Raw genomic sequence first — 27,019 nt, 5'->3', positions numbered from 1 at the left:
TTTCTGTGTGGCTAGGCCAAATCAATGCACTGCAGCAGTCAGTATGTTATGGCGGAAGCTTTCTTATTGTGGTTCAAAACATGTTGAAATAAACACTGTTATTTCCTTGTTTTATAAGGTCTGAATATTCCTTGTCATGAACTTTGCTAAGGCTTGATGCAACACTCGATTTTGCTCCATTCCATCGCAAGCCAGATGGGAGGTTATCATGCTGGTTCATTAGGCCTATTGTATTTTCATGCTCCCGAGCAACATCAGCAACACCTCCTGGCTTCATCGGAGGCATGCTTTGTTTTACCTCTATTCTGTGTTTTGGCACTTTCTGGGCCTTTTAACAGCATATTCACATTCTATCTTTGGAAATAGTCTAATTCATTGAAAACTCAGTGAAAAATTTCACACTACAAAAGCAAAAAAGATGTGTTGATTTTTGGACCTTAGAAGCACTTAAACCTTTCAAGCTAAGATAATAAGGACTATAGGCGGAAATTGTTCTCCCTCATAGAAAGCAACTATCAAATGACTATAAGAATAAAAAGAAGATCAGATTTTCAAGTCGAAATCGAAGCCAGAGAACAGCAAAAGGCTTTTCTTTTAACAGGAAACAGCTATAAAATAGTGTGGATAAAGAAAAGAGACACTATGAAAACAATTTAAAAAAACTTTAAATAAAGTATTTTTAAATAAGTAAAGAAGTAACCCATTTTATCAGAATTACCCATATTACCTTTGTTTTGAAGCTGAACCACTATAATTGTACAGTGTTATCCAGGGTAAATAATTATATACAAACATTCACACACCTATAATCATACAGCATACATATGCATACATACCAATGAAATGATCTGTGATTTTGAAGCCACCACTGGAGATCCTCATCATAGTCAGGACAGTCATTTCTTCTGTATTGGCTTTGGAAGCCTTCGTCCAAGCCACTGGCAGACAGGATGAATATAAATATGTATATAATATAATTTTGAAAATAAACACTTTCTATACATGTTTCAACTTTGGTTTTCATCAGTTGTCATTGCACATATACACATATTTATATATATATTTGAAAAAAAGCACAGAAGGGTGGAAAAATTAATGACATGTTTTTACTTTTCCTGTTTTTTTAATTCTGTGGTACAAAAGCTCATTTTGGTACATATATGTAAATTTGAAGTTGGCACGAAATAGCAGCAACATAGCATACTAAAGCACTTTTCATCTGACATTCAAGTATAAAGTGGAATGATGACCCGAAGTGTCCAGAAAATTTATTTAGAGGTGTTGATATCCTTTGCCGTTTCATGGCCTCTCCAAATTTTGTGCTACCAAAAACGTATTTGACATGTATATATAAATACAAAATGTTTTTCTATGAAATATATTGAACTAATGAACTTGTGTGTGGTCTGAACAGGCAATTACTCTTCCTTCCATTCCTACTCTGTATTTAAATGTAAACTAAAACACTTGACTTGTAAGTTTCTTTGCTGCTGGCATTGAAATTTTGCCAATGCTGCTGGCATTGAAATTTTGCCAGTCATTTAAAAAATTTGGATCTTGCAGTACATATCTTAAATGAACAGTTTAATCATAACTAACTTCATAGTTGTAACAGAATTTATTTTATCCCAATAGATGCAGAAAGAGCACTCAGGCTATTGGAAATATACCACAGCAAGCTTAGCTCCCCCCAAGATGCTGCACTCAAAAATGCAATAGAAAGGGGCATCAAACTTTTTAGAAGCAAGCTGTTCTTTGCTCTCATTGGTAAGTGTACATTCACCATCATGTTCTAGGTAGATATTCACCATCATATTCATATGTAGCATTTGAATCACAAGCATGGTTTTAATCATTATTTCCATTATCATCTATCAAACATTATTTTCAATGAAAAAATTTCATAATAGGATTGAAATAATCTAATAAAAGTGCATTTATGGAAACTTGTTTCCATATAAAAACATGTCAGGCTACAGAATGGGGATTCAAGACAAAAATCAACCATAAGTTTAGATTCAGCCCCTGTTTGTTGCTGATTTGGGTATCAAGGTTATGGCCCAGAAGAAAATATTATCATTTGTTTTCAAACCCTTAAAGTAACAGAATATGGCTTTGAAAAAGCAAACTTTTTACAACATGTCTTTCTTAAGCTTTCGTGTGACTCATTTCAGAGTATAAAGCTTCAGAATAAGGGCCCAAAAGATCATGAAAATAAATTTTTAATTTGTTTGGACCCATGGAAGTGCTATCATCATGTCCCAAGCTCCATCTGGCCACAATTATGGTTTGTCTTTTATGCTCATAAAGGCTTGAATTTTCACTGTCAGAAGATGCCCCCAGTTTTTATACAGACTTAGTTCCTTAGTAGAGTAAATGTATATATTTATTTTTGGGAATAGAACTTGAAGAAGATGACTATATTGGTTGATTCACTTCATCAAAAAACCAACTTAGCTGATCACCCCTCAAGAATGACAAACACAAAATTCCTAGATGATATAATGCTTACTTGTTTTGATGCGGTAGTTTTGTTTATGTAAATCCTTTTATTAAGCATATCATCATAATCATTGCCGTGGCTCTCCATTTCCTTCTATCCTTTGCCGATCTCTCTACAATGCCGGACACTGACATCAATTTCCAAGGTCAAAAGCAATCACCCCCCTCTCCCCTACAGAACAATGTTGGTTTACTATCAAACGGGTTAGGATTTTAGGAAGCACTTTCTTTTGCGCTTCTTTTATGATATTTCTCTAAATCATCAACATTGTTTTAGGGGGAAGGGGGCAGAAGTAGCAATTTTTTTCATGAAAGGAATGAAAGATATCAAATGCAGCGTAAATTTCAAGTACTTTTGGCAGGCATTGTAACTGTGCTGTTTCTCTTCCACCAGCAATTTCTTTGATGTTGTCGCTATACCTAACTTTTGGTCTTCCTCTTGCTCTCTTCCCATTAACAATTCCTAGAAATAAATCACTGCTTATGTCCTTTTCTCTAAGTATGTGTCAGATAAAAGCCATTTTTCTTCTGTCTAAAGTTGTTAGCAACCTCTTGTTTCATTTCACTGACAATGACTGTTTCCTTTCTCTGTAGATATTCAAGAGTACTATGAAGAGATACTGCACGGTGTGGTCAGGTCTCCAGAACAGGTTGCACAAGAGGCAGACGTTATTGCAAGGAAGTGGGAAAGGCAGCCAGCATCCACTGCCGCGTCTTCTGTAAGCAAGCACCACTGATTTTTAGCTTTTTTTTATTTGAATTATTTTGGTTTGCTAAATTGAAGTGGCAAGTTGAAAGCCAATTTTTTTGTTACTTAAAAGTGGGGGAAAAATTTACTTTTACTTGCTTAATGTGAGCAGATTAATTTGCTTTCCTGGAAACTTTGCTGGGTTTCAGAATTGAATTTTGATGTGGTGGCTATATGATAGTCATGAGAGTCCTATGAAGTTTATGGGTTTCTGAAAATACTGAGGAGATAACAATAACCACTAAAGATGCCCCATAAAATACCTTTAATATCAGGGGCTTACCTTTCCCGTTTCTCATTCGAAGGTATGTAGCCGAACCTGTTTCTGTTGAGAGTTATTTTGGAGAAGGTTAATAGTTTTATATTATTTCGAAAAAATCTCAGTATCTCAGTGTAACCAAAGTGTTACAGTTCATTTTAATTCCACCTTCTAAAGTCAAAGGACCTTGTTTGATGGTCCTGCAAATATTAGGTCGCCCAAGAATATTTGGACAATATTTAATATTTTAACAGACATAATACAATCATTATAACCAAAGTTCCCAAAGCATGTTGAATTCAGCAATGTTCCAAAAATTCCTTCACGGTGGCAACCTACCCCTACTAGGCCCCTTTGAATACCCAATAGCCGATCTAATGACTTCGTAATCAATTCTAGTAACGAAATCAAGTGTATGTAGTGAAATATTTAGAAATTAGGTCAAAGTTTTATAAAGTTTAGAAAAAAAGAACTTGCAGATTTATTTTTTAGAATTGAACAAAGGATCACTTTTCTCAAATAGCTTATTTTTAGCTAAAATAGTTGATGAACTGTTACCCTAGATTTTTAATGCAAGTAGAGAGTGAATTTGCTATGAGAATCGAAGTTCACTATACATTGTCTCAATTTGACTTTTCCTGCACAAACCGCCAATCCCTTTTTTCCTTGTTCTTGTAATGAAGTCAGAATTTCCGGTGCCTCATAGCAATAGTTTGAGACAAAATCGCGGGTAACAGTTCTCAACTTGACTACCTAAAGTTATTTTTTTGGATTTACTGTTTTATACCTAAAAGGTAAACTTGAAGCTCCATTAGAAAATTTCAATGATTTTGTCTCAAACTAACAGCAATAAATATGAAAATTCTTGTTTTACTTTACACAATTGTGAAGCATGAAGTCACAAGTAGGCACTTAGATATTTATCTGTGCACTTATACATCTAGAGAAACTGCCAAACTGAAGTACATGTCTTGAATCACCGGCAATTTATAGTTCTTGCGTTGTTTCAAAGACAGTTTAAGATAACCGCTAGTTACGTTCTGTAATTTAAAGGCAGACAAATGTGTTAAAAATACACAAGTTCAATGTGAACTGTGAAGTCTGTCACAGTTTCGCAGAAAGGAGAGAATTATTGGAGGTGCAACTTTGTCTGAGGACAATTTTGAAAATGAATTGCTCATTGGCAACACAACAAAGAATTTTATATTTTTGGAGGGCTGAGTCTTCCTTATGACCAACAGTAGCTACAGCCCTGTTTCAAAGAGTTATACTCGTGTGGGTATGAAAGATGATATCACTTGTGGGCGAATGTAGACAGTTTTAATCAAGGGAGAACATACTTTCGGTCCACACTAATAGAAATACACAAAGATTTTATCTGTGTAAATTGAAAGAGTTCGATGCAAGCAGTTGCTGACTGCTCGAAAACAAGGGGCCTATTATGCACGTATTTCTTCCTTTCGTGGTCCGTTCGATCCGTTTCTTTTTGCTTGGTGTTTGGTCGTTTTTCGGTCGAAATAATTAGAATTATATGTATCTGGAGGGTAGCCAAGTAATTTAGTGAAGTGGGTGCAATATAAATTAATGCATAATATATATCGTTTTTGTAATTCTGTTAATGCGACAAAAATGTCAAAGGAAATCTTCTATACTACGCCTTGCACCGGCTTTCCGTAATTTTGTAAAATTTGCTAGTCACAGAGGCTGATTGTATTAGTTTCAATGTTTCTATGGAGGAGGTTGATGCGTTGCTAACTCAATTTATGTACTTGATATCTATAAAAAAACACCCACATTGCACAAAAAGGCTTGCATTAGGACATTTAAGATTGACCTCGTTCTGAGTAAGGAAGAGTGGTTTTTAGGGGTCGTCGTGCTTTTGTTTTTTCGTCATAGAGTTTAGAGAGCATGTGGAGAGATTAATTCGGATAAAGTTTGTTGAATACAGATATACGTCGCAAGCCCGTGGAGTCAAATATACAAGTCAAAATCCTGGTTGCAAACGTTTGTCTGAGACAGGCATTCTGCTTTTGCAAACGTGGGTATTTGGTTTCAGCCCCTACCCAACGACTTTTATCAATTTTGCTTTACTTTCTTGCTTTTTTTCGAACAAAATAGATTTTTAGATGGACTAGACTCAAGTGATACCCCCATCATAAAAAGAAAATGACTCGTCTGTTCTGTATACGTATCGTCACCAAATGCGTATATGTGTTATGATATTCTATAATTGACAGGATTTTGCTGTTCGGAAAGACCGCAGATAAGGTAATTTTTGCAAATTTAGGCTCCTAAGATAGGAATAACTCCAGATAAGCGCTTTAGCGTCATCGCAGACTAAGAATAGGAATAATTTTTTAAGCGAGGGTTTGTGCCAATAGTGTGAAAATTTAATGCACCAAACTGATAAAGAGATACCAAAGCACAAAAAACTAATCTGAGGTTTTTAAATAAAACGTTAACAAAGATTTAAAAATTAATCAGGTAGTTTCACTAAAGATAATGAAACTATCGACGTCAGACAATGAGATGTCTGGTGCCAGCCCCGCTAGAGACACGGCTAGCAATTTTAGGCCAGTAAAAGTAATGGTGAGAAGCAAATAAAAGATTATTTGTGTTGGGGCGCGGCGATGGTATTAATTTTTTGCGAAATTCTATGTTTCGAAAAACGAAAGATGCCTCTGAAGATTAAACCTGGAATTTTTTTGAACATCAAGTCTTACTTATACCTCAGACCATGAGAGGGGTTTCATTAAACTGCGAAATATTCTTTTTTTTAAAAAAGAAGCTATTAAGAATCATTTTAGCAAAGTTTTTAATTGGCTTGATAAAATCTTCGTGCGAGGACACCTCGATATTCTCACGCTATTCGTCGGCTCATGATGTTCTAATTAATTTCAGCAGCAAATAGATTCTGATTTTGAAAGACAACAGGCTCTCTGCAATAATTTTTATAGACGTCTTATTCCTTTTTCATATTATATTAGATTCCATTCAATTTTCAAGTTATGCAATGCTCCTTTTGCCATCCTCATTCTAGGCAGGGCATTCCTCTGAACCATCGACCGCATTGCCTAACCTTTGTTTTCTCGGCTGATTATGGAACAATATGGTATAACGAATAATTTAGGCCCTTACAACATTTTCAAAAATTCATCAAAGTCACGTTACCGATGACGTCAAAAAGCTCTGTTTCCTAGACTGAAAATCATTGTAACTTCTCAAGTATACGTCTGACTTCAATATAAATGCTAGATTCGGGCTCGCCTGAACGAAAGCTTTCTAATGATATTAACACATCACTATTTTAACGATGTCAGCAATTTTCAATGATGACGTCATCACTTTCAAAATGGCCGTCGATCAGCGAGCTGACTCTGATTTTGCTAGGCACAATTTGGCATTATCGCAATTTGACATCATGCATGGTTTTGATTGACACTTTCTTATAACGGAGAAAAAGCTGCTCCTTCGCCATCCACAGTTTTTCATTATTATTCTTTTAATTTTATTAATTAAATCTAAAATAATTGTTTCCGAAGACAGGACCTGAAGCCGTCGGTACGAAACCGAGCTTTGCACAAAGGCCAAGGGCTTATATTATTGGCATTGCCAGGAGACAGGAGGAAACAATTATTATATGATTTATTACTTTAAAGCCTTTATTTAATACCCCTGACAGGGCTAGATACCTTGCCAATCACTCATAAGGTGTCTGTTTATCCACTATAATAATAATAATAATAAAAACACTTATATTGCGCCATATATCCACAGGGCTCATAGGCGCATTACAATTGAAAATATTAAGTGTAAAATGTTAAAAAGGGGTAAAAGTTTACAATGTTTTTATTAAAATCTAAGTTAAAACAATTTATTCAATAAAATACTTTCTATGCAAGGAATATACCTTGATTCAGTATGCAAGATATGACCAGTATGCAAGGAATATACCTTGATTCTTTCTTAGATATGATCTTGACATATTTCATGTTTTTGTTCATGCGGATGAAATGGGGAAGGCAAAGATGAACCAAATTATGTGAACGAATGCTGACTTGTATAGTCAGATCAAGGTGCTGATGGGTTGCTTTCATCAACTCATGGGTTCGCCAACGTCTTTTCCAAAAAAACACACACAGTCAATGCCCATAAGCAATGGCAGATTGATGCAAAAACTGTTGATTCTTGAAAATCGTCAAAAAACTGAAAAGTCTCTTGAAATCACTAAGCTGGAGGATTTGTCTGCTTTGTTGAGCATGGTAGCAGCTTTGCAGAAAAGCAACACTAAGCTACTTTTGCAAGCAGTGCGAAATATGATTCTGCTTACATTTGCATTGAATCACATCAACTATGCCCGCTACTGGACATACCAACATCTGCTTCTCCATTGCACTTTAATCATTACAGGGTGAGGGTGAACAAACTACAGCATTCCAAGATTGGAACAAAAAAGAATTTGGCGGAAATTTCAAAACAAATTCTCTGCAATTCATTGCGATTTACATACAGAGCTATTTAATCAAGAAGCTAAAGGGACTGCAGGTCCATACAGGTCTGGCTTCAGCAAACGTTAATGCGGTTAACACTTGGATTGCTACGTCCCACATTCATAGCAAGTTTAGAGAGGCTCTAAAAAAATACTTTTTCGTAAAGTCATCATCAATTCACAAGTACAGCATTCCAGGTAGAACAAAGCTCCTTCAGAAGCATAATGGTAGCCTTAGAGAACTCTTCGAAGCTATGGCACCAATCGGTTTTTTTGTTACACCTGCGAAATCGACTTTAACTGGTGAAGAACTAGAACAATAAAGTTCTACTGACCTCCTTGCAGCGTCGATCATAGGAGAAGGGAATATGCATCGCTTCACAAATGATCGCCTGATTAATGGCAGCGTTTAATTCTTCACGCCGATCAAAAAAATCAAAGCTGAAGGCAGATCTGGAAAAGGTCAAGGGGACACCTACCGTGGCCAAGGAACACAAAAACAGGCCTTTAACTACTCATTTTGAAGACAGGAAGTCCGCAAGAGGCATTCACTCATCCCATGACAAGCGTTCCTCTTTCAATTGCTATCGCTACAGCTGGTTTAACTTTGTGTCAGTCAGACAAAGTAACTTTGCAACGACTCTTGCTCGAAGAGTGGCAATGGATCAAAGACATGCCTCCGAAGTCTGCCGTTTGGATAGTAGACGGAGTGGTAGCAGTTCGCTCCATCAAGCCGATGCCAACGTAACGAGCGCGGACGCGCAACCTTATCAAATTTGTTGCTCCTGAAGCTGGGTATAAGTTGGTGAACCAGGGCCAAGAGGTCATTTAGAAGTGTACTACCAAAACATGTTGCAAGGATATAAATGCCACTAGCTCCTATATCAAAATTAGAAGCAAATTGATATCATAAGACTGATTTCTGAAGGAAGACACATTGGGCTTTTGCTTTTCTCCATGTAAAACGCAAATGGTTCCCATTTCGGAAGAGATGTTTGCCTTAATCTACAGGCTTTACATGCTTTATCTAGGTGTAATTCTAAATCCTATTTCCGCAACGTAGGAAAGGGTGGGGGCTTTTTCGAGGGGGAGGGGGCAATTCGAGGATTTAAACGTTAAATTGAGTGATGCAGAATAATTACCTGACAAAACATTGCCACAAAACGATCCAGAAATGCAGTTGATTAGATCAGAGCTTTTGTCTAAAAATGTACTGTTCGACGGCCATTTTGAGAGTGATGACGTCATCATTGAAAAATGCTGACATCGTTAAAATACTGATGTGTATATATCATTGGAAAGCTTTCGTTCAGGCGAGCCCGAATCTAGCATTTATATTGAAGTCAGACGTATACTTGAGAAGTTACAATGGTTTCGAGTCTAGGAAACATAACTTTTTTGACGTCATCGGTAACGTGACTTTGATGAATTTTTGAAAATGTTGTAAGGGCTTAAATAATTCGTTATACCATATTGTTCCATAATCAGCCGAGAAAACAAAGGTTAGGCAATGCGGTCGATGGTTCAGAGGAATGCCCTGCCTATCTCACGCTATTCGTCGGCTCATGATGTTCTAATTAATTTCAGCAGCAAATAGATTCTGATTTTGAAAGACAACAGGCTCTCTGCAATAATTTTTATAGACGTCTTATTCCTTTTTCATATTATATTAGATTCCATTCAATTTTCAAGTTATGCAATGCTCCTTTTGCCATCCTCATTCTTTTTTTGCTAAATTGACAAACTGGACTTAATCGCCAAATTAAGCTCCTAGGTACATCTGTATGTAAGAGCCCAAAACCTTGTTTGGATTTTTAAGGGGCTTTTGACTAAACCCAACCGTATAACTGCATTTATCCGAATACAGGAAAGTAAGTTAGCGCGGCATTTCATTTTTGTAGTTTGTGCATAGCTGTTAATCAATAAGCTGGACTTATAAGCTGGCTGGCCTCCTCCAGATTAAGTCCCTCCTTCCTTAGCATCCTGATGGAAAGTTAGGATAGAGAAGAAGTAGTAAGATGTTGTTTAATATTTTTGTTTTATTTGGCATCGCATAACCAAATACTGGGAGGTGTGGGGTAGAGGGGGGGGGGGTAGGACAGCCTAAGGAAGCTTCTATCAGACTAATTGTTGTCTATGTGGAAGAAACGGTCAAATGAAGCAGTTTCGTTTGTACGATACGGAAATTTTTAGGCTCCTTAGGTTAAAAATAAATATTTCTAAAAAAGGCGGAAAAACTCCTCGTCTTTACAATAAGGATTTTTCAAGGGGGATGTCATACACCCTCACCCCTGACAGCCCTGCTTCTAGTGTAGGAAAATAAGAGCTGCATCAATACCGTGCTACTATTTATGGAAAACAGGCACCGCAGAGCAGAGGGGCTGGGGGGCTTTAGCCCCCTTCCCACTTTCTGCAAAAAATGCCAAATATTAAGTATCAAACTACCAGAAAAGCCTCTTTTTATACGGTTTTAGCCCCCCCCCACTTTTTAAGACCCTCCACTTTTTTCAACGCTCTGCGGTGCCTGGAAAATATTTTGAAGCGCAGAATAAGGGATTTTTAAGGTGATTTTTGACCATTCTGAAGACACCTAGCATAGATGTAGATATGGACTTAAACAGGTTGAATAAATGTTTGTTGTTGTATTTCGGCATAACTCGTGCAGTCGCGCGGCTAACGAAGCCAAAATAAAGTATATGTCCTTCGCTGTATTTGGAATTTTGCGGTTATATTCAAAGGGTGTGACCCCGTGGTTAGATGTTGACTCTTTTGTCCCTGTGTAGGAGCGTTTAAAGGTGCCCAAAGGAGAAGCATGCCCAATATTTAATCGGATAGGTTACGAATCTCAAAATGGCTTCCAAGGGCGGGAGAGGACCGCGTCGAAGACAATCTATGAAACTATTTTCTTGCATCGCACCATGGCGGAGAAGAAAGAAGGAAAGAAAGGTGGATAGTGTTATGTATTATAGTTTTTTAGTGCAATTGTCTAAGTATTTTGAACCAATGATCGTAATGTTTTTATCTGGCCCACCGTACCGGATAGCAGGAGTAGGCCAACCTAAGGTTGTGTGTGTTCGGCGCTTCAGGTGCGTCGGACAATCTGGATAGATATTTCTATGTGAAATGTTGATATTGGCGTTCACGATAAGATAAATCTTGATTAGTAGTGAAGAGCTTATTTATGCTAGATTGCTCATTTGTTTCTGGCAAATTTACGATTGTGGAAATGTGCCAACAGCCCTAAGCAAATTGGTGTGATTTCAGTTCCGCTCTTCTTCTCTTTGGAGGTAGAGACTTGTTATCTCACTCCTCGAAATAGTAAATGGATGTTTGTAGCACTCTTGCTCTTATTGCAAAGCATTATTTTGCCTTAAAGTGTTTTGGAAAATGCGGTACTTTTTTGTTGTGATTGGTAGTCTTAGACAGGTTGTGGAATTGCGGCGTATTCTTAGCGGTGTGAAATCATGAATTACAGCCACTCGAAAATCAAATCGCTGAAATGTTCAATAATTGTATTCGAAATGTCTTATTCACATGATTAGTCTCGCGAGCATCCGATTATTCCAAATTCACGCCTAATCACTTTTCAAGTCAATGTCAACATTAATTAGTCAAGCAGACGATACGTCCTATTCTTTGTAAGTTAAGTTGTTTGACTCAAATATTGACTAGACCAAGAACGTAGGAACCAAAAAATATGTCCTTTTGTCTATATTTCCCTAGTAATTTATTACACCCTACTAATTTAAGAGCAATTTAGGAGCAACCCAGCCTTAAAGTTTTGGACAAATCAAGAGCAGCCATTTGATGATTATTTTTGTCTGTGAGTGTATATTTCTTTAATTGCCAAAACAGATCACATGCTAGATGTGTTTTTATCAACATTGACTCATTTTTAATGCAACCCTCCATCACTATATGATGCAACCAAATGACAGATTTTGTAAGACGTTTGTTTACAATTATCAGGGTGAGGATTCCTCATTGATAGGATAAAATGTCTCCAAAAAATAACAGCACTACTGCCTTTTACAAACCAATCCTATCTTTATAGTCAGTGTGTTTTGCATGGCTACACTCTGTGTTTTGCATGACTCTGTTACAACATCATAACCTTTATTTCAGTTGAACACATTTCGACTCTCTGATTCTTCCTGTCAAATACAAAAGGTGACAAATAAAGAAGATTTATAAACTAGTATTCAAGTTCAACTCTCTGTTGGTCTTATGAATAACAAAACCTAACAAATAGAGAAGATTACAAAAACAGGTTTATGAGCAGCAAAAATTTTGTTACCAATGCTGTGTGAAAGAAAGTGTTTTTTTGACAATGGCATGTGCTACTTAGTTATAGCAGATTGTGACCACTCAGTTTGTGTAGGAAAGTTTCTGTTAATAGGGACTTATAATATTTCTACAGTTTGAGCACAAGGCAAAGCATGTTTTGCATTTTTGAGAAACTACAATATCTCATTAGCTAACAATGGGATTTCATCATAGATTTTGCTCTCTTATGTATCTAGATAGCTCTCTACAATCCCATTCCAAATTTACTTTTAACACCCATTTGCTAAATTCATTTGCAAAATTATCTGTTTCCAGTAAAAAGATCTTTTTTTCATTCTTATGTCAATATGATAATATCTGATTTCTTTGCAGTACATTATTTTTTTTATTTGTCAATAACCTGAAGTTGAAGGTTGAATAGTTTGAAAAAGAAATATTTCTAATTTTCATGTGTTGAAATTCAAAAATGGCTCAGGAAAGGATAAAATGTTGTGCCATACTTTGTATTTTTCTGCTTTACAAGATTATGAGTTGTCTCCAAGGATACAGACTATAGAATCGCCCTTGACTTTAAATCACTTTTAGGGCTTTTACACCTGGTTTCAGAGTTATTTCTTTTGAAAAGTGACAGTCCATTACAGGGCACTTAATCATGCCCAGTGATGATCAATGCAAAATATTTTTTCAACCTCCTTTTAAGGATTCTTTCATTGTTCAATTCAATTGCAATATTTGAAGATTTTTCAATCTCTTCAGTATTATTAAGGTATATTATCTTTTGTATTTGTTGAAAAAATTTTCCCACCCTACAATAACCAAGATTATATATAAGTTCTTCTCAGTAAGCTGTTATTTGCTGCAAGCAGAATCATAGGGGTCTTCCTATAAATGATTCAGGGAATCAATTAAAACATTTCTTGAAAAATACTGCTCTCCAATTTATACCGCCAAGAGGAACTGTAGAAATCATCTCTCAATTTAGCCATTATTCTGAAATTATCCTATGTCTTGTTCTGAAATCCAATGATTTTGTTACTTGAAAAAATTATAATTTATGTTTATTTATTTGGCATTTTCTGTCCAAAATTTCCAGATAAGGAATCAGAAGGAGATTGTGAAATTTTGGTTGAAATGTCAACTAGCTTGATGCAGACATTCAGATCTCTGATATATAAAACCCTAGTAACCTGCTGAAAGGAAACCAGGGTATAAGGGTGAGAAGACCAAGGTAAAAAGGTATGCCCTAAGTGTCAAAGTGTGAGGATATGTCTTCAAAAATCTTACTCTGGGTACCACAGTGCAGGCCCAAAGCAGGGGAAGTCCAGGTCATTTGATACACAAGACTAAACAGAATGATTTTTTCAGGATTTCTTTATGGAGATATTTTTATATGTATATAGTTTTGTATCATTCCCTGCTTCGTGAAGTAGGATTTTTCCTACAGCATGATCTAACCCTTCCTTCTTTTTCCTGTACATTCTTTTTCACACACTATGCATTATTTTTGCTTTGATTTTATCACCAACCTTACTGCAAATCGTTATTGTTACCATTTTAATGATATATAAAATCAGCGGTCTCATTGCTTTTGGTATACATTTTGTCTCAAGGCTATTTTATGCACTTCCTGGTCATTCAGTTGTTTTGAATGATGTGAAGAACATTTATAAACAATATGGCATAGGTATGCTTCTCTGTAACCAACTGTTAAACTTGAAGAGTGTGTCAAATTTTTCACAAGAATTACACCTTTTAGGTAACAATGAAAATAAGTCTGTCATATTGTCCTCATTGTCATAAAGGCAGAGCTGTACACATTTAGTGTGTGGAGCAGGAACTGTTACTTAAGGCATATTTTGGGTAACATGTGTTGGTCCTTTATGAATCTGGCTTTCTTTATACAGTCTCTTAACTTTCTCTATACAAATATTGATTATATTTTCAGATACGATATAAAAGTAGTTTGTTATGCTGATGTATATAGATTTGTGGGAAAGAGTCTATTTCTGTAAAAATCATTTTATAACTATTTCACATTCCCATTTCCTAAAACTCCTTCAGTGTCATTGCCAGCCACATGATAGTTATGATTTCTGGCTTTTCATGGTATCATACCTTCTGTATTTTTTTTATTAGACTGTGGTTCTTTAGAGATGTATTTTTTTGAAAATTTTCAGGGAATATATAGATAACAGTATTGCTGTAAATGTATGGCTAGAGATAAGACATGTTATCTGTTACTTTGAGTTTCATGATTGGGCACTCATTGGACAGACTGTCAATTGCTTTGTACTTCTGTGCATTTAACACTCTCATGTCAGAATATGCAAATCCTCATTGGTGTTTCGTCTGGTACATATTTGCCCTCTCTGGGTGTCTTGCCTAGCATTATTTTTGGAACAGACTTTGATGAGATAATTGTGAATGGCCACAGGGTTGTTATGAAGATTCATGCCTCCTCTGGTATCACTATTGTACCATAGTTTGTAGTAGTGTTTTTTAATTTTCTATGCGCATAAAAAAATGTCAGAATAGACAGTGTTAGCTTTCATAGAAAATAGCATCATATATGTACCTTATTATTGTGAAGTTATGACAGAGAGAACATAATTTTTTATTTTTAAAAAGATTTGCTTTTATTCTGTTTTCAATTTTTTGCAGGATGAGGTGTCAGACGAGCCCCTGCCACCCCCACCAGAAGACATAAAACCTCCAGATGATGAGCCCTTGCCAGAGCCAAATGCTGTTGTTACAAGTAATAGCACAAAGGTAACGCCAGTTTGTCCATAAATTTTGTTTTTAGTTAGCTAGTCACCCCTAAGAAAAGACCATCGCAGAACCATGTTTAGCAATGGTTGTACCATGGTCAGACCGTGTTTTTCAACCATAGTTAACTTTGGTTTGGCACTGAAATGACCCTGATACAACCTTAGTATACTATGAATGTTAAATGGAACCTATTGCCCAATCATGGGTTGACCAATATCTGATTGCTGAGAATTTAAAATATTAATCAAAATCTTGCAATTATGGTCTACACTGATATAAAATTGAGATTTCTAAATGGTAGGGCCTTATCAAAATTTTCTAACAAGTGTTATGTGATTGCCTAACATAGGATATCCATATCTACTGGTAGGCACAACCAAGCAGAAAAGGAAATGTCTCTTCGGTTCATCCAGTAAAATATTTTGTATCTTGTTAAATAGGAATATTTCTTTTAATCCTGTCACAGAAGTTCTTTGTTTGGAGGCGCCCGCAAACACAATGTTTTTTGTGAAGGGTCTCAGTTTTTGTCATCAGCAAGTAACAACAGACTGTTGTGCTGTTCAGTCAATGTTCTTAAATGTGATGCTTGAAATCTGCTCGATATTTTGCTGCTGTAGGTCTTTCATTTTCTAATATTTTTCTCAATAAAGTTTTTCTTGTGAAAATTCTGTTGCCTAAACCAACTGGCAAAGTCACCAAAAGTTAGGCGAGAGAAATTGAAATAGATAAAACTGGCTTTACAACATGATAAGTGCCCTTGTGAATATAGATTTTCTCCTCGTGCTTTTTCTGTGCGGTTTCTTGAGATTATCTAAGAGCAGGTGTCCTTTCAGATAAAATTGTGCTGATCACTAACTTCAATCACTAGCCTTTTAGTTAAATTGCCAGCAGGTCTTACTTGATAACTATGAATTTTTCCCAAGTAAACAATGGAACAGCAGATAAAATTTTCATGGGATCATCACTTTTATTATTTGCTGAATCAACTGGCCATAATTCAATTGTGTAATTCATATGCCACGCTTAAATATAGAACTATTTTATGTTCATTTTGAAGAAGCTGTTTGTATATTTTCAGCAAGTTCATAAACACTCTAAAACATGTGTTTATATGTATGTTCAACCAATTTTTTTCCTGTTGGCTTTTCTTTTTCGATTTTTCTCCTATTTTGTGCAGAATGATAGCTACAATTATTTTTATTCTTGAAAGTATGATCAGAAAGATAAAGTACACTTTTTTCTTGTTTGTTAGTTGACAAGTAGTTTTGGAGTGAAATTTTAGAAAACTATTTGATGTTATTTTTAACCTTCCAAGTATGTGCTGCAGTTTGGTTTCTCGTCCATATTGTATATAGATTCATTTTTTTAGCGTAGAAAACCTCCCAATCAAAATGCTCCAAGGGCCTATGTTCATTTGTATTCATCAAGTTTAAATATATACAACTCTGGTTTTTTCATTAGCTAGTTCTTATTTTGTCATTGTACCTGTCTCTCGTCCTTTTGTTTGTGTCTTTAAGTGTGTTCAAATTTAACTTAGAATCAAGAGAAAATCCAGTTTTGGATATCGTCTATTGAATCTTACGCCACTTTACTGCATTTTCTTATTGTAGTTTGGTAGTTTGGTTGATATTGTTCATTAGAATGAATCATTATAATACTTTTAAACAGGCCGAGGAGTTATACGAAGAAGAGGAAATAAGATTAAGACGCGTGAGTAATAGTCAAACTTTTGCAATTCTTGTCTTAACTTTTTGTTGGCCCTTTCATTCGAGTTGTAATGCTTGGTATAATCCCGATAAGCCACCAATTGTCAATACGGAAGGGCAGAAACGCCGTCTCCTTTTTGCATTTGAACAAGACACTTTGTAGATTGAAGGACACCGTTTACTTGCTAGGAACAATTTAACTACAGAAGCTTGATCAAGCCAAAGCAAGTCAAGTCATGTTGCCCTTTTATTGGACGAGGTCAACATAAAGAACTCTTGTCAGTTGTTTCATCCTATGACAAGTGGTGGATGAAATTCTTTGAAAGTATGCTTTTGAAAGTGGTTGTGGTTGATAATGCAGACTACCTCAGAAGGGGGGGGGGGTGGGGGGGGGGATGGGGGTAACATACTTGGTTTGAGGTAGGGGAACGTGCCGTTATTTAGGGGTACTTTTTTCTGAAAAGTGCGGATTTTTCGGTATCAGTTTTTAAAATATGTGCGGAACTATCGGTGCCATTTTTGAATAATATTGCAAAGTTTGTTTGATGATTTTTTTCTTGAAATATTTTTATTGCCTTGCGGAATTATGGGTATAGTTTTATCATTTTTGTGGAATTTAAGGTCGTATTTTTTTCTGAAATGTGCGGAATTATGGGTCTAAATTTTAAACCAAAATGATTCAAAACAAGACTTTGTTACCCTCTCCCTCCTCCTCCCCGAACAAGCTTTCGATATAGGCACAGAAATAAACGTTGAATGTTTTGTTAACGATGGTAAACTGTGTCCCCCTGCATGATGGCAGCTGTTTTTATACGCTTTAGGCTGTCTATGGATGAAACATATTCTAGACTATGCTTTAGGAAATCTTGTTTTTTTGTTAGGGAGGAACTGGTCTGGGTTTTAGCATTGCCGGAGGGACGGACAACCCTCATATTGATGATGACACAGGAATTTACATCACAAAGATTATACCTGGTGGTGCAGCCCATCAAGATGGTCGCCTACGGTATGTCAACCTGTCTTGTAAATTAATCCGAAGAAATGCCTTAAATTAATTTTTACTCATCCCTTGGAGAAGACTTATGCTCTTAGCGAGTATTTATTGTTGATTTTAGCAATATTGTGACCATAAAGCTATTTAACAGCAAGTTTAATTAAAACTGAAATAGTTTGAGCAACTTTTTGTAATCCCATACTCTTTTTGACATCGTTTGATATTTGTGCTTATTTTTGTTCCCAAGAATCGGTGACAGCATCCTTCAAGTAAATGACGTTAGCACAGTAGATGTCGAACATTCTGTGGCTGTGGAGGCGCTTAAACTGGCTGGAGACGAAGTTTTCCTGGTAATTCTCCCTTTTGAAATCAATCAGCCGTTTTCTCGATTGTGTATAAACAAACCATTATTTAGGATGAATACAGATAATCAATAATTTTCATTAACTTACATTCTTCTTTCTACTTTAAGGGACTTTGAGCGAGAACATTCACCTTATAACCTCTTTTTTTCCAGAAAGTGAAAAGGCAACAGATTCAGCTTTCCTCTGTCCAGCAAGTTGAGATCACGCTGCATAAAGGTGCTACTGGACTTGGCTTCACAATCGCTGGCGGCAGAGACAACCAACACATTCCTGAAGATAATGGCATATATGTGACAAGGATCATCGCAGGTGGCGCTGCTCAGCAGGATGGCAGACTTCAAGTTGGCGATAGAATATTGCAGGTGATTTGATAGTTGTATTCATCGTATCAGTTATTGTCTCTCTATTTTAGCTACTGTGAACCCCTGAATGCCCCCTAAAGCAACCTCATTCCCCAGTTTCAGCATTGTCATAGAAGTGTGAAAGAAAATTTTGCTACGCAAGTATTTGACTATGAATAAATCACCATTTCTCATCAGTTATGGTAAACTTCAGAGATATTTCATAATTGTCTTCAAAAGTGCACTAAATGTCATTTCAGATAATCGATAATCATCGCTGTTGTTATTCTACCTATAATTCAATGATTTTCAAAATCTTTGTGATTATCAAGAAATGTAAGGTTTAAGTAGAACCTATAATATGAAAAAATCAATTACCACGCCCAATGCTATGTCGCCCACTACCCAGGGAAAGCAGATTGTACACAAAGCAGATTGTATCCAAAGCAGCTTGTGAAGCAGATATGTTTCCGCTCTTCCGTGCCTTTCGCAAAAATTGTGAAATGAATTGCTGAAATCAAGCTACTCCCAAAGGCCCAAACCTTATCTTGTGCTATTATCCCACTTTTAAATATTGCTTGAATGATTGTTTTTGTTTCTTATCAAGGTGGATGGCAATGATCTCAGTGATACAACCCACGAAGAAGCTGTTACTGTACTAAAATCGACCGGTCAGACGGTCAACCTACTCATTTCTAGAGGAGTTCTTATGGATGATACATTAGCCAGCACGCCTTCGCCTACCTTTGGAGTAAAAACCAGTAAGTATACTTTTCGATTTGCAAAGTATCTCCTAAATGCAATTTTCTATTTCTGACAACTACATTCCATGCCAAAATTGTTGGAACACTTGCGAAAAGCTAGAATCTGAGATTCTAAGAGGAACGGCAGAATTTAAGATTCTTTTCTTTCCTTGAAGGCGAAGATAACGAGGTCACTACCACGCCTGTTGTTGTGTCTCAAGAGGAAGCCCCAATTCAGGATGTCATGCCAATAAATCCTCCATTATTAGACCAAAGTAAAGACGAACCGGAGGGTGAACAGTTTACAAGGTCTGTTTGCAACACTTTTCATTTTTATTCAGCTTACAATTTGCTTCAAGTGCATATGTCTACAGTTGAGAAGCCCTTTTCAAACCTATGTATTTGAAGAAATCCCATTTATGGTTTTCATTTATGTATTTTTCGCATCAAGGTTCTCTATCAACTTTAATTTTTCTTTAAAGCAAGTAGTTGCATAATTTTGTTTTGCTATTAATTTTGTTTTGCTATTAATTTTGTTTTGCTATTAATTTTGTTATCAGCCAGTACAGTTGATTTGAATTCATTCTTTCATTTTACCCAGGGAGCAACGAACAGTTGTATTGATACGAGGTCCCTCAGGTCTCGGATTCAATATTGTTGGTGGTGAGGATGGCGAAGGTATCTTTATTTCCTTCATACTTGCTGGAGCTCCTGCAGATCTGAGTGGCAATTTGAGGAGAGGGGATCAAATTGTGTCGGTAAGTAGTGTACATTTACGTCTTATGTAAATGACACCATGGTTGTTAGATAAACGTTGTTCGTTTTGACATCAAGTCATCCATTTTGTAATTTCACACATGATGTTACTCGGTTAAGGGCCTCCCTGTTGGATTTTCCCTCTAGAGTTTATTTGCTCTGTTCTTTTTACTACCTATTTGGCACCCTATTTTACTACATATATACATATAAAACTTCAAGCTGCCCCTAGTCTTTCTCCATTTCTCCATTCAGTAGTCATTAGCCTTTTTGTTAACTCCTGGTACGATCTTCGTGGATATGAAAGCCTTTGCTAAATCTCCAGACAGTTTTGTAGAACGTGTGGTCACCGATTTACAGCGACATTGTAGTCGTGCCGATGCGGATGGCAGTTCAAAGCCCGGCTGATACACCCTCAAAAAGCTAATTTCCTAACTAAAGATGCATCCTCTACCCAATTAAGAAACATAGTTATATTTAGGGATGTTTTGCTGTACGAAGGTGGGCTCTCGCAGAAATATTCTCAATAAAGCAATTGCAAAAAGTATAAATGGGCTACTTTTGGCATTTACATAAGGGGCTCAGATCTTCACCTCTGATTTTAACCTTGACGCGTGTCGATTTTCAGGTGAACAATACCGACCTTCACACTGCCACCCATGAGCAGGCTGCACAAGCTCTGAAGAGCGCTGGAAGAGAAGTGACCCTAGTTGTCCAGTATCGCCCAGAAGGTAATTTTGGCACCCGTTCTTTTTTGTGTTGAATAACTTGTTTGTGTTGGTGGATTCTTCATTTTTTTATAAGAGAGCTGCTGTAATGAAAAGATCGACCCAAATTTGATTGACTTGATAAAATTGTGTAGCTAATTTAATATATACAAAACTGAAAACATAATTTCGAAGTCTTATGTTATTAAAAAGATATGAATGATACCGCAAAGCTCGAACATTTGATGATTTTACACTCGACAAAAACCGTCATGACGCAATGCATGCCGGTACTTGTATTTAAACCCGCGAACATTTGTTTTTGTTTTCTACAGCGATCGGACGGAGTTCTGTTATTATTCAACGCTCTTTGCTCAAATAGTCAAACAAATCATGGAAAATACGGCAGAATGTACCGAGCAGCACATCCCTAGTTTTTCTCAAAGCTCTTTCCTGGAGCATAGTGAAGTTAGGTTATCTCTGTGTTCGCCGGTACATGCCTAAAGGGGATGCTTTATGTAAGCATCGACCCCAGATAATTCTGTCTACGGTTGTTGTCAGTGAGCTTGTCATCGCAATTTTTGATAGTTTTGAAACTCCACCACGACACAGAATTCGTCTTCGACCTTAATCCAAAATTTCCCAGTCTACCTACGTAAATTATGTTTGTTATAAATGAACATAAGCAACAGGAAAGTCTTCTTTTAAGAGCACGATCAACCTTAATTTCTTTGAAAAACGCAGCACTGGCGTAGGGGATGTGAAACGTTCAGGTGGACATTGTATAGATCTTGCCCGAATATCATTGCCTCGCTGTGATTTCTTTATATGAATGGGGCCTGAAATGAAACATAAAATGCACTAAACGTTGCCTGATTAGGGGGCTCCAACATAAAGTTCTAACGATAGCTCTGTTCCAACGATGCTAACTTTTATGGCAATATTGTAACCCGATGAAAACGCACAATGGACATAGCTTTGAAAGATTTTCTAAGAAATGAGACAACTATAAAGTCTTTTTGTGTATAGTTTCAAACATGTAGAACATTGAGTTTCCGGATAATACTGTTAGAGTTTGCGTACAGTTGTGAAATTTCTTCTTCTAACGACCATCGAGGCCTCAAAATATTTGATTTTTCGTAATATCACAAGGGGAGATGAAGCGCAAAAGCAAAAATATACTTCGTTATTTGTCCGTAAAATAGAAACTGTAACCCCTCAAGGAAAAATGCTTTTTATTTGTTACTGCTTTTTTTGAAACGATTTCCGACCAGGTCAATGAAACTGTTCATGTACGACAAAACAATTGTTTAAGTTACTCAAGTCTCCACACAAAATGGGCGTTTCCGATAAATGGGCGTTGCTTTTTTCTAATAGCTAATGTTTTGCACTCCCCGCCGTCCCTGGTTCAATCGTAATCGCATGAAAGATTCTTGATAATAAGACATTTGGTGACCTCAAACACTATATGTAACAAACAATTTTTCTTCAACTGGGAAAAAATTCTAAGATCTCGTGAGAAATGTTTCTTGATTAACTATAAATGTGCATGTATGTGATATCTGTGATTATATACAGTGGGAAGTTAAACGAAGCCACGTTGACGGTTTTTTTAATGTTTCGTAATATTGAAATGTTTTATTTACAGAGTACAACAGATTCGAGCAGAAAATTCATGACTTGCGAGAAAGAATGTTGAACACAACTGGGGGTGGAAGTTTGAAAACATCAGCAAAAAGGACCCTTTACGTCAGGTAATTAATCGTTTATGGTCGATAGTTGTTGATTATGGCCGGACCTAATCCGAATTCTGAAGTATTTTTTCTTAGTTTATATAATGTGTAGCTCTACATCAATTTTTCATGTGTTGTGTTTAAGAATCCTTTCACACTGTCCCGTTCAAAAACTGGACCACAACGGTACAAAATCGTTCGCTTTCGCAGCAGATGCAAAATGTTCCGGATAGCAGAGCAAAGCCGTCTCAATTCCATACTGGTAGTGGAAGGACAAACCGCGACAGTTTTGTCACGGTTCAAAACCTGCACGGGACGGTATATACGGGGAGTTGAACATTTTAGTGCTGTCCTTTATTTGCTTGGGTTTTTAAGTTGCTATCTTTTATTGCCAACAGGAGGGCAAAGCTTTTGAAAACACGTGTTTTTTATCTTGGTTTATAGGGCATTGTTTGATTATGACAAGGCCAAGGACAGTGCTTTGCCAAGCCAGGGTTTGAGTTTCAATTACGGCGACATATTGCACGTGACTAATGCAAGTGACGAAGAGTGGTGGCAAGCTGTTAAGTTGAACAGCGAAGGAAATGAAGAGGAAAGGGGTGTCATCCCAAGCAAAAAGAGGTGAGTCATTTCTTGCTCAGGGTTTGTAAACTTCCCTAGAAAATCCTTTCAGGGAAGCAACTAGGCGAGTACTGACCTTTTGGGAGTTCTTTAATTTGCAGTTGGCTTGAAGACGCCTTACCTCCACTGAAATTAAAGACAATTACGAAGGAACGTCTGATATTTATTTATTAAACAGTTCAACTTACAATTATCAGAGAAGCACGATCACTGTTATATGATAACCTCGATCTTTACAAATGTAGGTTAATGATATCAGTAATTATTGATATATTTTCTGTCTTTGTAGGTTTATGGTTTTGTGATTATAAAATAATTCTGTTTATTTCAAGGGTTGAAAGAAGGGAAAGGGCTCGCCAGAAGACTGTTAAATTCAAAGCGGCAGCGGCAGGAAACGAAGACAAGGTAATTTCCAGATGTTTTTGGCATATGAAATTAAAAGACGGAAAAACCATTTGGCAGGCACAGATTACGTTGCTTCCCTTCTATGTATAATATGCCGCGCCGCATGTAGAGGCAATAGTTGAAATACTTCATGGTATTTACAAAATAAATTCAAAGTTGTAATTAGAAACGTTGCCTTGGTTTAGTATACTTTGAAGCCAGGAGTTTTCAGTTTGTTAGAGGCACTATGTTCCGACGCATTTCGCTTGCCATTTAAGTTTCCCATTGGTTGGACTACACAATAGACCTATTGTTACGTATCCAATCGGCAACGTAAGGCTAATCTGCAATGTTTTCTCAATCATAAACGAGCTGCATCCTCTATTGCTAACTCTGAATAATTGACTGACAGACAAAGTGCCTTCAAACTACTGCAAAAAACTTAAAATTGTTTTCTCATTATCAAAACGTAAGCAAGCACCTTTCTATCAGTGCAAAATTGAGGAACAAAATGTTGGGTTTCAAGGTGACTCGACTTAGACGACGAATTTCAGGTCCTGATTTTGCATGCAATGTTTTCGGTGCCTGTTACTCGATGGCTCTTTTTAAACAACAGCTTAATCTCGATTGCATACAAGTAGTTTACTTTTCTGCGCAGAATGTAAGTACAATGCCTGTCAAAGGTACTTGAAACACCCAGCAATTTGCATTGCATTTCATATCTTTCATTCCTTTTCCGAAAAAAGTTACTACTTCTGCCCCTTCCCCCTAGAACAATGTTGTTAACTTCGAGGAATATAAGAAAAGAAGCGCAAAAGAAGGTGCTTCCTGAAATCCTAACCCGTTTCGTAGTAAACTTTTTGACCTTAAAAAATGACGTCAATGTTCCAAGACTTTTGGCAGGCATTGTACATTACATGAATTGGATAATAACTGAAAGCTTGCTATACGAACTGTTGATTTCAAGCCAAGATGAGACAAAACCCTATCAACGCTCATTTAATGCGAGAAACTTAATTTCAAAGACACAGGATAGACAATTTCAAACTGTAAAAGAAGGCCTAGTTGCCTTTACCAATAACGGTAGATATCTTCGTCGAGCACATGAATATGTTATTTGTTTTTACTGCAGTTCTTTGTTTTCCTCAGCTATCGTACCTTGAAGTTTCCTTGTAGGCTTGTGAATATCACTTATTTCTTTTGCCTTACCTGCTTTGCTTTCTGCACTGTGTGGCGTGTGTGTGGTATGCTTACCATTTTCTGTTATAGGGGACATCCTTTTCGGCCAAACACGGTAAGCGTAGTTTCAACTTCGCCAAACATTTTCCTTTCAAGAACAAGAAAGAAATGGAGGGCGAAGGAGCTGATGCTGACGCCACTTCAAATGCTAGTGATAGCGAGACTGCTGGTCGCCCGGAGGACATAATTCTCACTTATGAATCTGTCGCTCAGCAGGAGTTGAAGTACACTAGGCCTGTTATCATCCTTGGGCCCTTGAAAGACAGGCTCAACGATGAATTGATACAGGAGTTCCCTGACAAATTTGGAAGCTGTGTCCCTCGTAAGTAGTGCTTCAACTAACCAACCTTTCCTGCTTCACTTGTTGTTTTTAGAAAATTTTGCAACGTTTTCTCGAGAATATTAACTAAAAATGAAGTCATTGATGTTTGAAGACATTTTGTTCTGAGTTTCTTAAATTCCATAAGGACGTCTACAAGACTGTTCTTTGCCTGAATATCTTACTTTTAAATTTTTTCAACTATCTTTCTCAACTTTTCAGACACAACGAGGCCAAGACGGGAATACGAGGCTGATGGACGGGACTACCATTTCGTTGAATCTCGGGAACAAATGGAAAAAGACATCCAGAACCACCTTTTTATCGAAGCTGGTCAATATAATGATAATCTTTACGGCACGAGTGTAAATTCTGTAAGGGAAGTGGCTGAAAAGGTAGGAACGAATTAAGTTAAACTGCTTTCTTTTTTCTCTCTTGTGTTTCCATTAAGTTGAAAGTTTTGTTGTTTTTGTTGTTGGGCAGCTGTTCATTCTTTGTCAGCAGTATCTTTAGAATATATCTTTTTTACTTCAATTGGTTAGATGGGCTTTTAGAGTTTATAAAAAAGTGGCAAAGAATTATATTTGCATTTCGAAGTATATATGTTATTTAGGGCAAGCAAAATGATGTTAAATACTTGTCTTCAGATCTTAATAAATGTCAATTTCTTTAACTGAAAAGCTTCGAGCGTTCAAAATTATCGCATAAATGGTTAATGATGCTGGTTTATTTTTGATTTATTTGCTCAGCATTTTTCACTTTAAAAACAGATTACGCTTGAAACTGGGTGTAGCTTCTTAGAACCGTCCCGTTCTATATACCAGAAGCGTAGACACAGTATTGTACAGTTTTGGTAGTTATGTTAGTTACTGGCTGATATTAAATATCAACTAACATTCAAATCTCTTGTTATTGTTTTGAAGAACTTCTAGCTCATTAAAGTGAAGATATGCTTGCCCAAAGTAGATATGATAATCTCACAATCAAAATGCGAGAAACAAAGCCCAACCAAGAGCCTCTCTTTCATTATTTATCACAGCAGAACGTGCGGTCAAGCTTGAATTGCAGTGAACTGAAGGTTTTTTTTAGAGCCATCCAGATGCTGAAGTTGCTCTTGAATGAACGCCCGCTTCCAGCTAATTGATTTTTTGCTTTATACTTGCAAGACTTTTAGCATTTTGTCCAGTCAGCAATTACGAAAAATCACAGCTGGCGAACACTTTAAAGCTTCTTTTTTGGTACTCGTTGATACGTAGATCTGGTTTTATGAATCTATCCTTAAATTTGATTGTTCCGAATCCCAAAACTTCTTTCGATAGGCTGCTTTCGACTGGTTTTGGTTCTGATACACCTTAAAATCTGCTTGAAGGGCGGGCAAAATGAGCCTGGATGAGAAGGGGCTTGTTGGATGAGTGCAGCTTGCTAAGGTAGTATTTAGGTGCATTTTTGGGAGAGACCTATCAACAGCTTTTTTTCGTTTGATGTCTTTGCAGGAAAAACATTGTATCCTTGATGTAAGTGGCTACGCAATAAAAAGACTGCAAGTAGCACAACTGTACCCAGTAGCTATTTTTATCAAGCCGCTGAGTCCTGAGTGGATGATGGAAATCAATAAACGGTTAACTACCGACCAAGGACAAAAGCAGTATGAACGGGCCTTGAAGCTCGAACACGAGTTTGGAGAATTTTTTACTGGTGAGTACTGTACTCTAACCATTCAATATGTGCGGTTTTTATCGTTGCAAAATATTTTATTTCTCTTGAATGCACCAATTCGACTTACGGCCTCATTTTGAAAAATTCTTCAAAATCGTTTGTAAAACATTTCTGACCCCAGATTCGGATTGAGAGCAATGATTTTAATCTACTTGGAAGTTTTCATTTTGGTATTGCTCACGATATTGATTTTATGACGACATAAAGATAAAAAATTTATACGGGATTTGACCGTGATTGGCGACTAGGGGGTAAAGTTTCACCCGGAAGAAATTTTTGCGGTCAAATCCCTTACAAGTTTTCAAATTTTATTTCTCCTTAAAATCTAAGATACAAGCACA

At 36.7% G+C, this 27,019-nt stretch overlaps 1 protein-coding gene across 3 annotated transcripts in view; it reads left to right on the top strand.

Annotated features, from left to right (window-relative positions):
• The window catches only part of LOC135684143 (disks large homolog 1), a 32,014-nt gene that overhangs the window by 2,424 nt on the left and 2,571 nt on the right, over window positions 1-27,019 (top strand). The window contains exons 2-18 of one of the 3 annotated variants that reach the window (XM_065199554.1): window positions 1,636-1,767; window positions 3,097-3,221; window positions 14,947-15,054; window positions 16,723-16,764; window positions 17,642-17,766; window positions 18,002-18,104; window positions 18,272-18,481; window positions 19,068-19,221; window positions 19,380-19,512; window positions 19,805-19,961; window positions 20,588-20,690; window positions 22,315-22,420; window positions 22,844-23,020; window positions 23,353-23,425; window positions 24,740-24,965; window positions 25,185-25,357; window positions 26,456-26,657. In XM_065199554.1, coding sequence (XP_065055626.1) covers window positions 1,636-1,767; window positions 3,097-3,221; window positions 14,947-15,054; window positions 16,723-16,764; window positions 17,642-17,766; window positions 18,002-18,104; window positions 18,272-18,481; window positions 19,068-19,221; window positions 19,380-19,512; window positions 19,805-19,961; window positions 20,588-20,690; window positions 22,315-22,420; window positions 22,844-23,020; window positions 23,353-23,425; window positions 24,740-24,965; window positions 25,185-25,357; window positions 26,456-26,657 — 2,349 coding nt within the window. Of the gene's footprint in view, window positions 1-1,635; window positions 1,768-3,096; window positions 3,222-10,686; window positions 10,945-14,946; window positions 15,055-16,722; window positions 16,765-17,641; window positions 17,767-18,001; window positions 18,105-18,271; window positions 18,482-19,067; window positions 19,222-19,379; window positions 19,513-19,804; window positions 19,962-20,587; window positions 20,691-22,314; window positions 22,421-22,843; window positions 23,021-23,352; window positions 23,426-24,673; window positions 24,966-25,184; window positions 25,358-26,455; window positions 26,658-27,019 lie in introns of those variants that run through there. The other 2 variants (XM_065199553.1, XM_065199555.2) reach the window with 2 other exon arrangements.

Source organism: Rhopilema esculentum, chromosome 21 (genome assembly GCF_057945365.1).
Source record: "Rhopilema esculentum isolate cy_ngs chromosome 21, ASM5794536v1, whole genome shotgun sequence".
NCBI classification, from domain to species: Eukaryota; Metazoa; Cnidaria; class Scyphozoa; order Rhizostomeae; family Rhizostomatidae; genus Rhopilema; species Rhopilema esculentum.
Note: the sequence above shows the minus strand (reverse complement) of the source record. Positions and strands in the feature narration are given on the sequence as shown.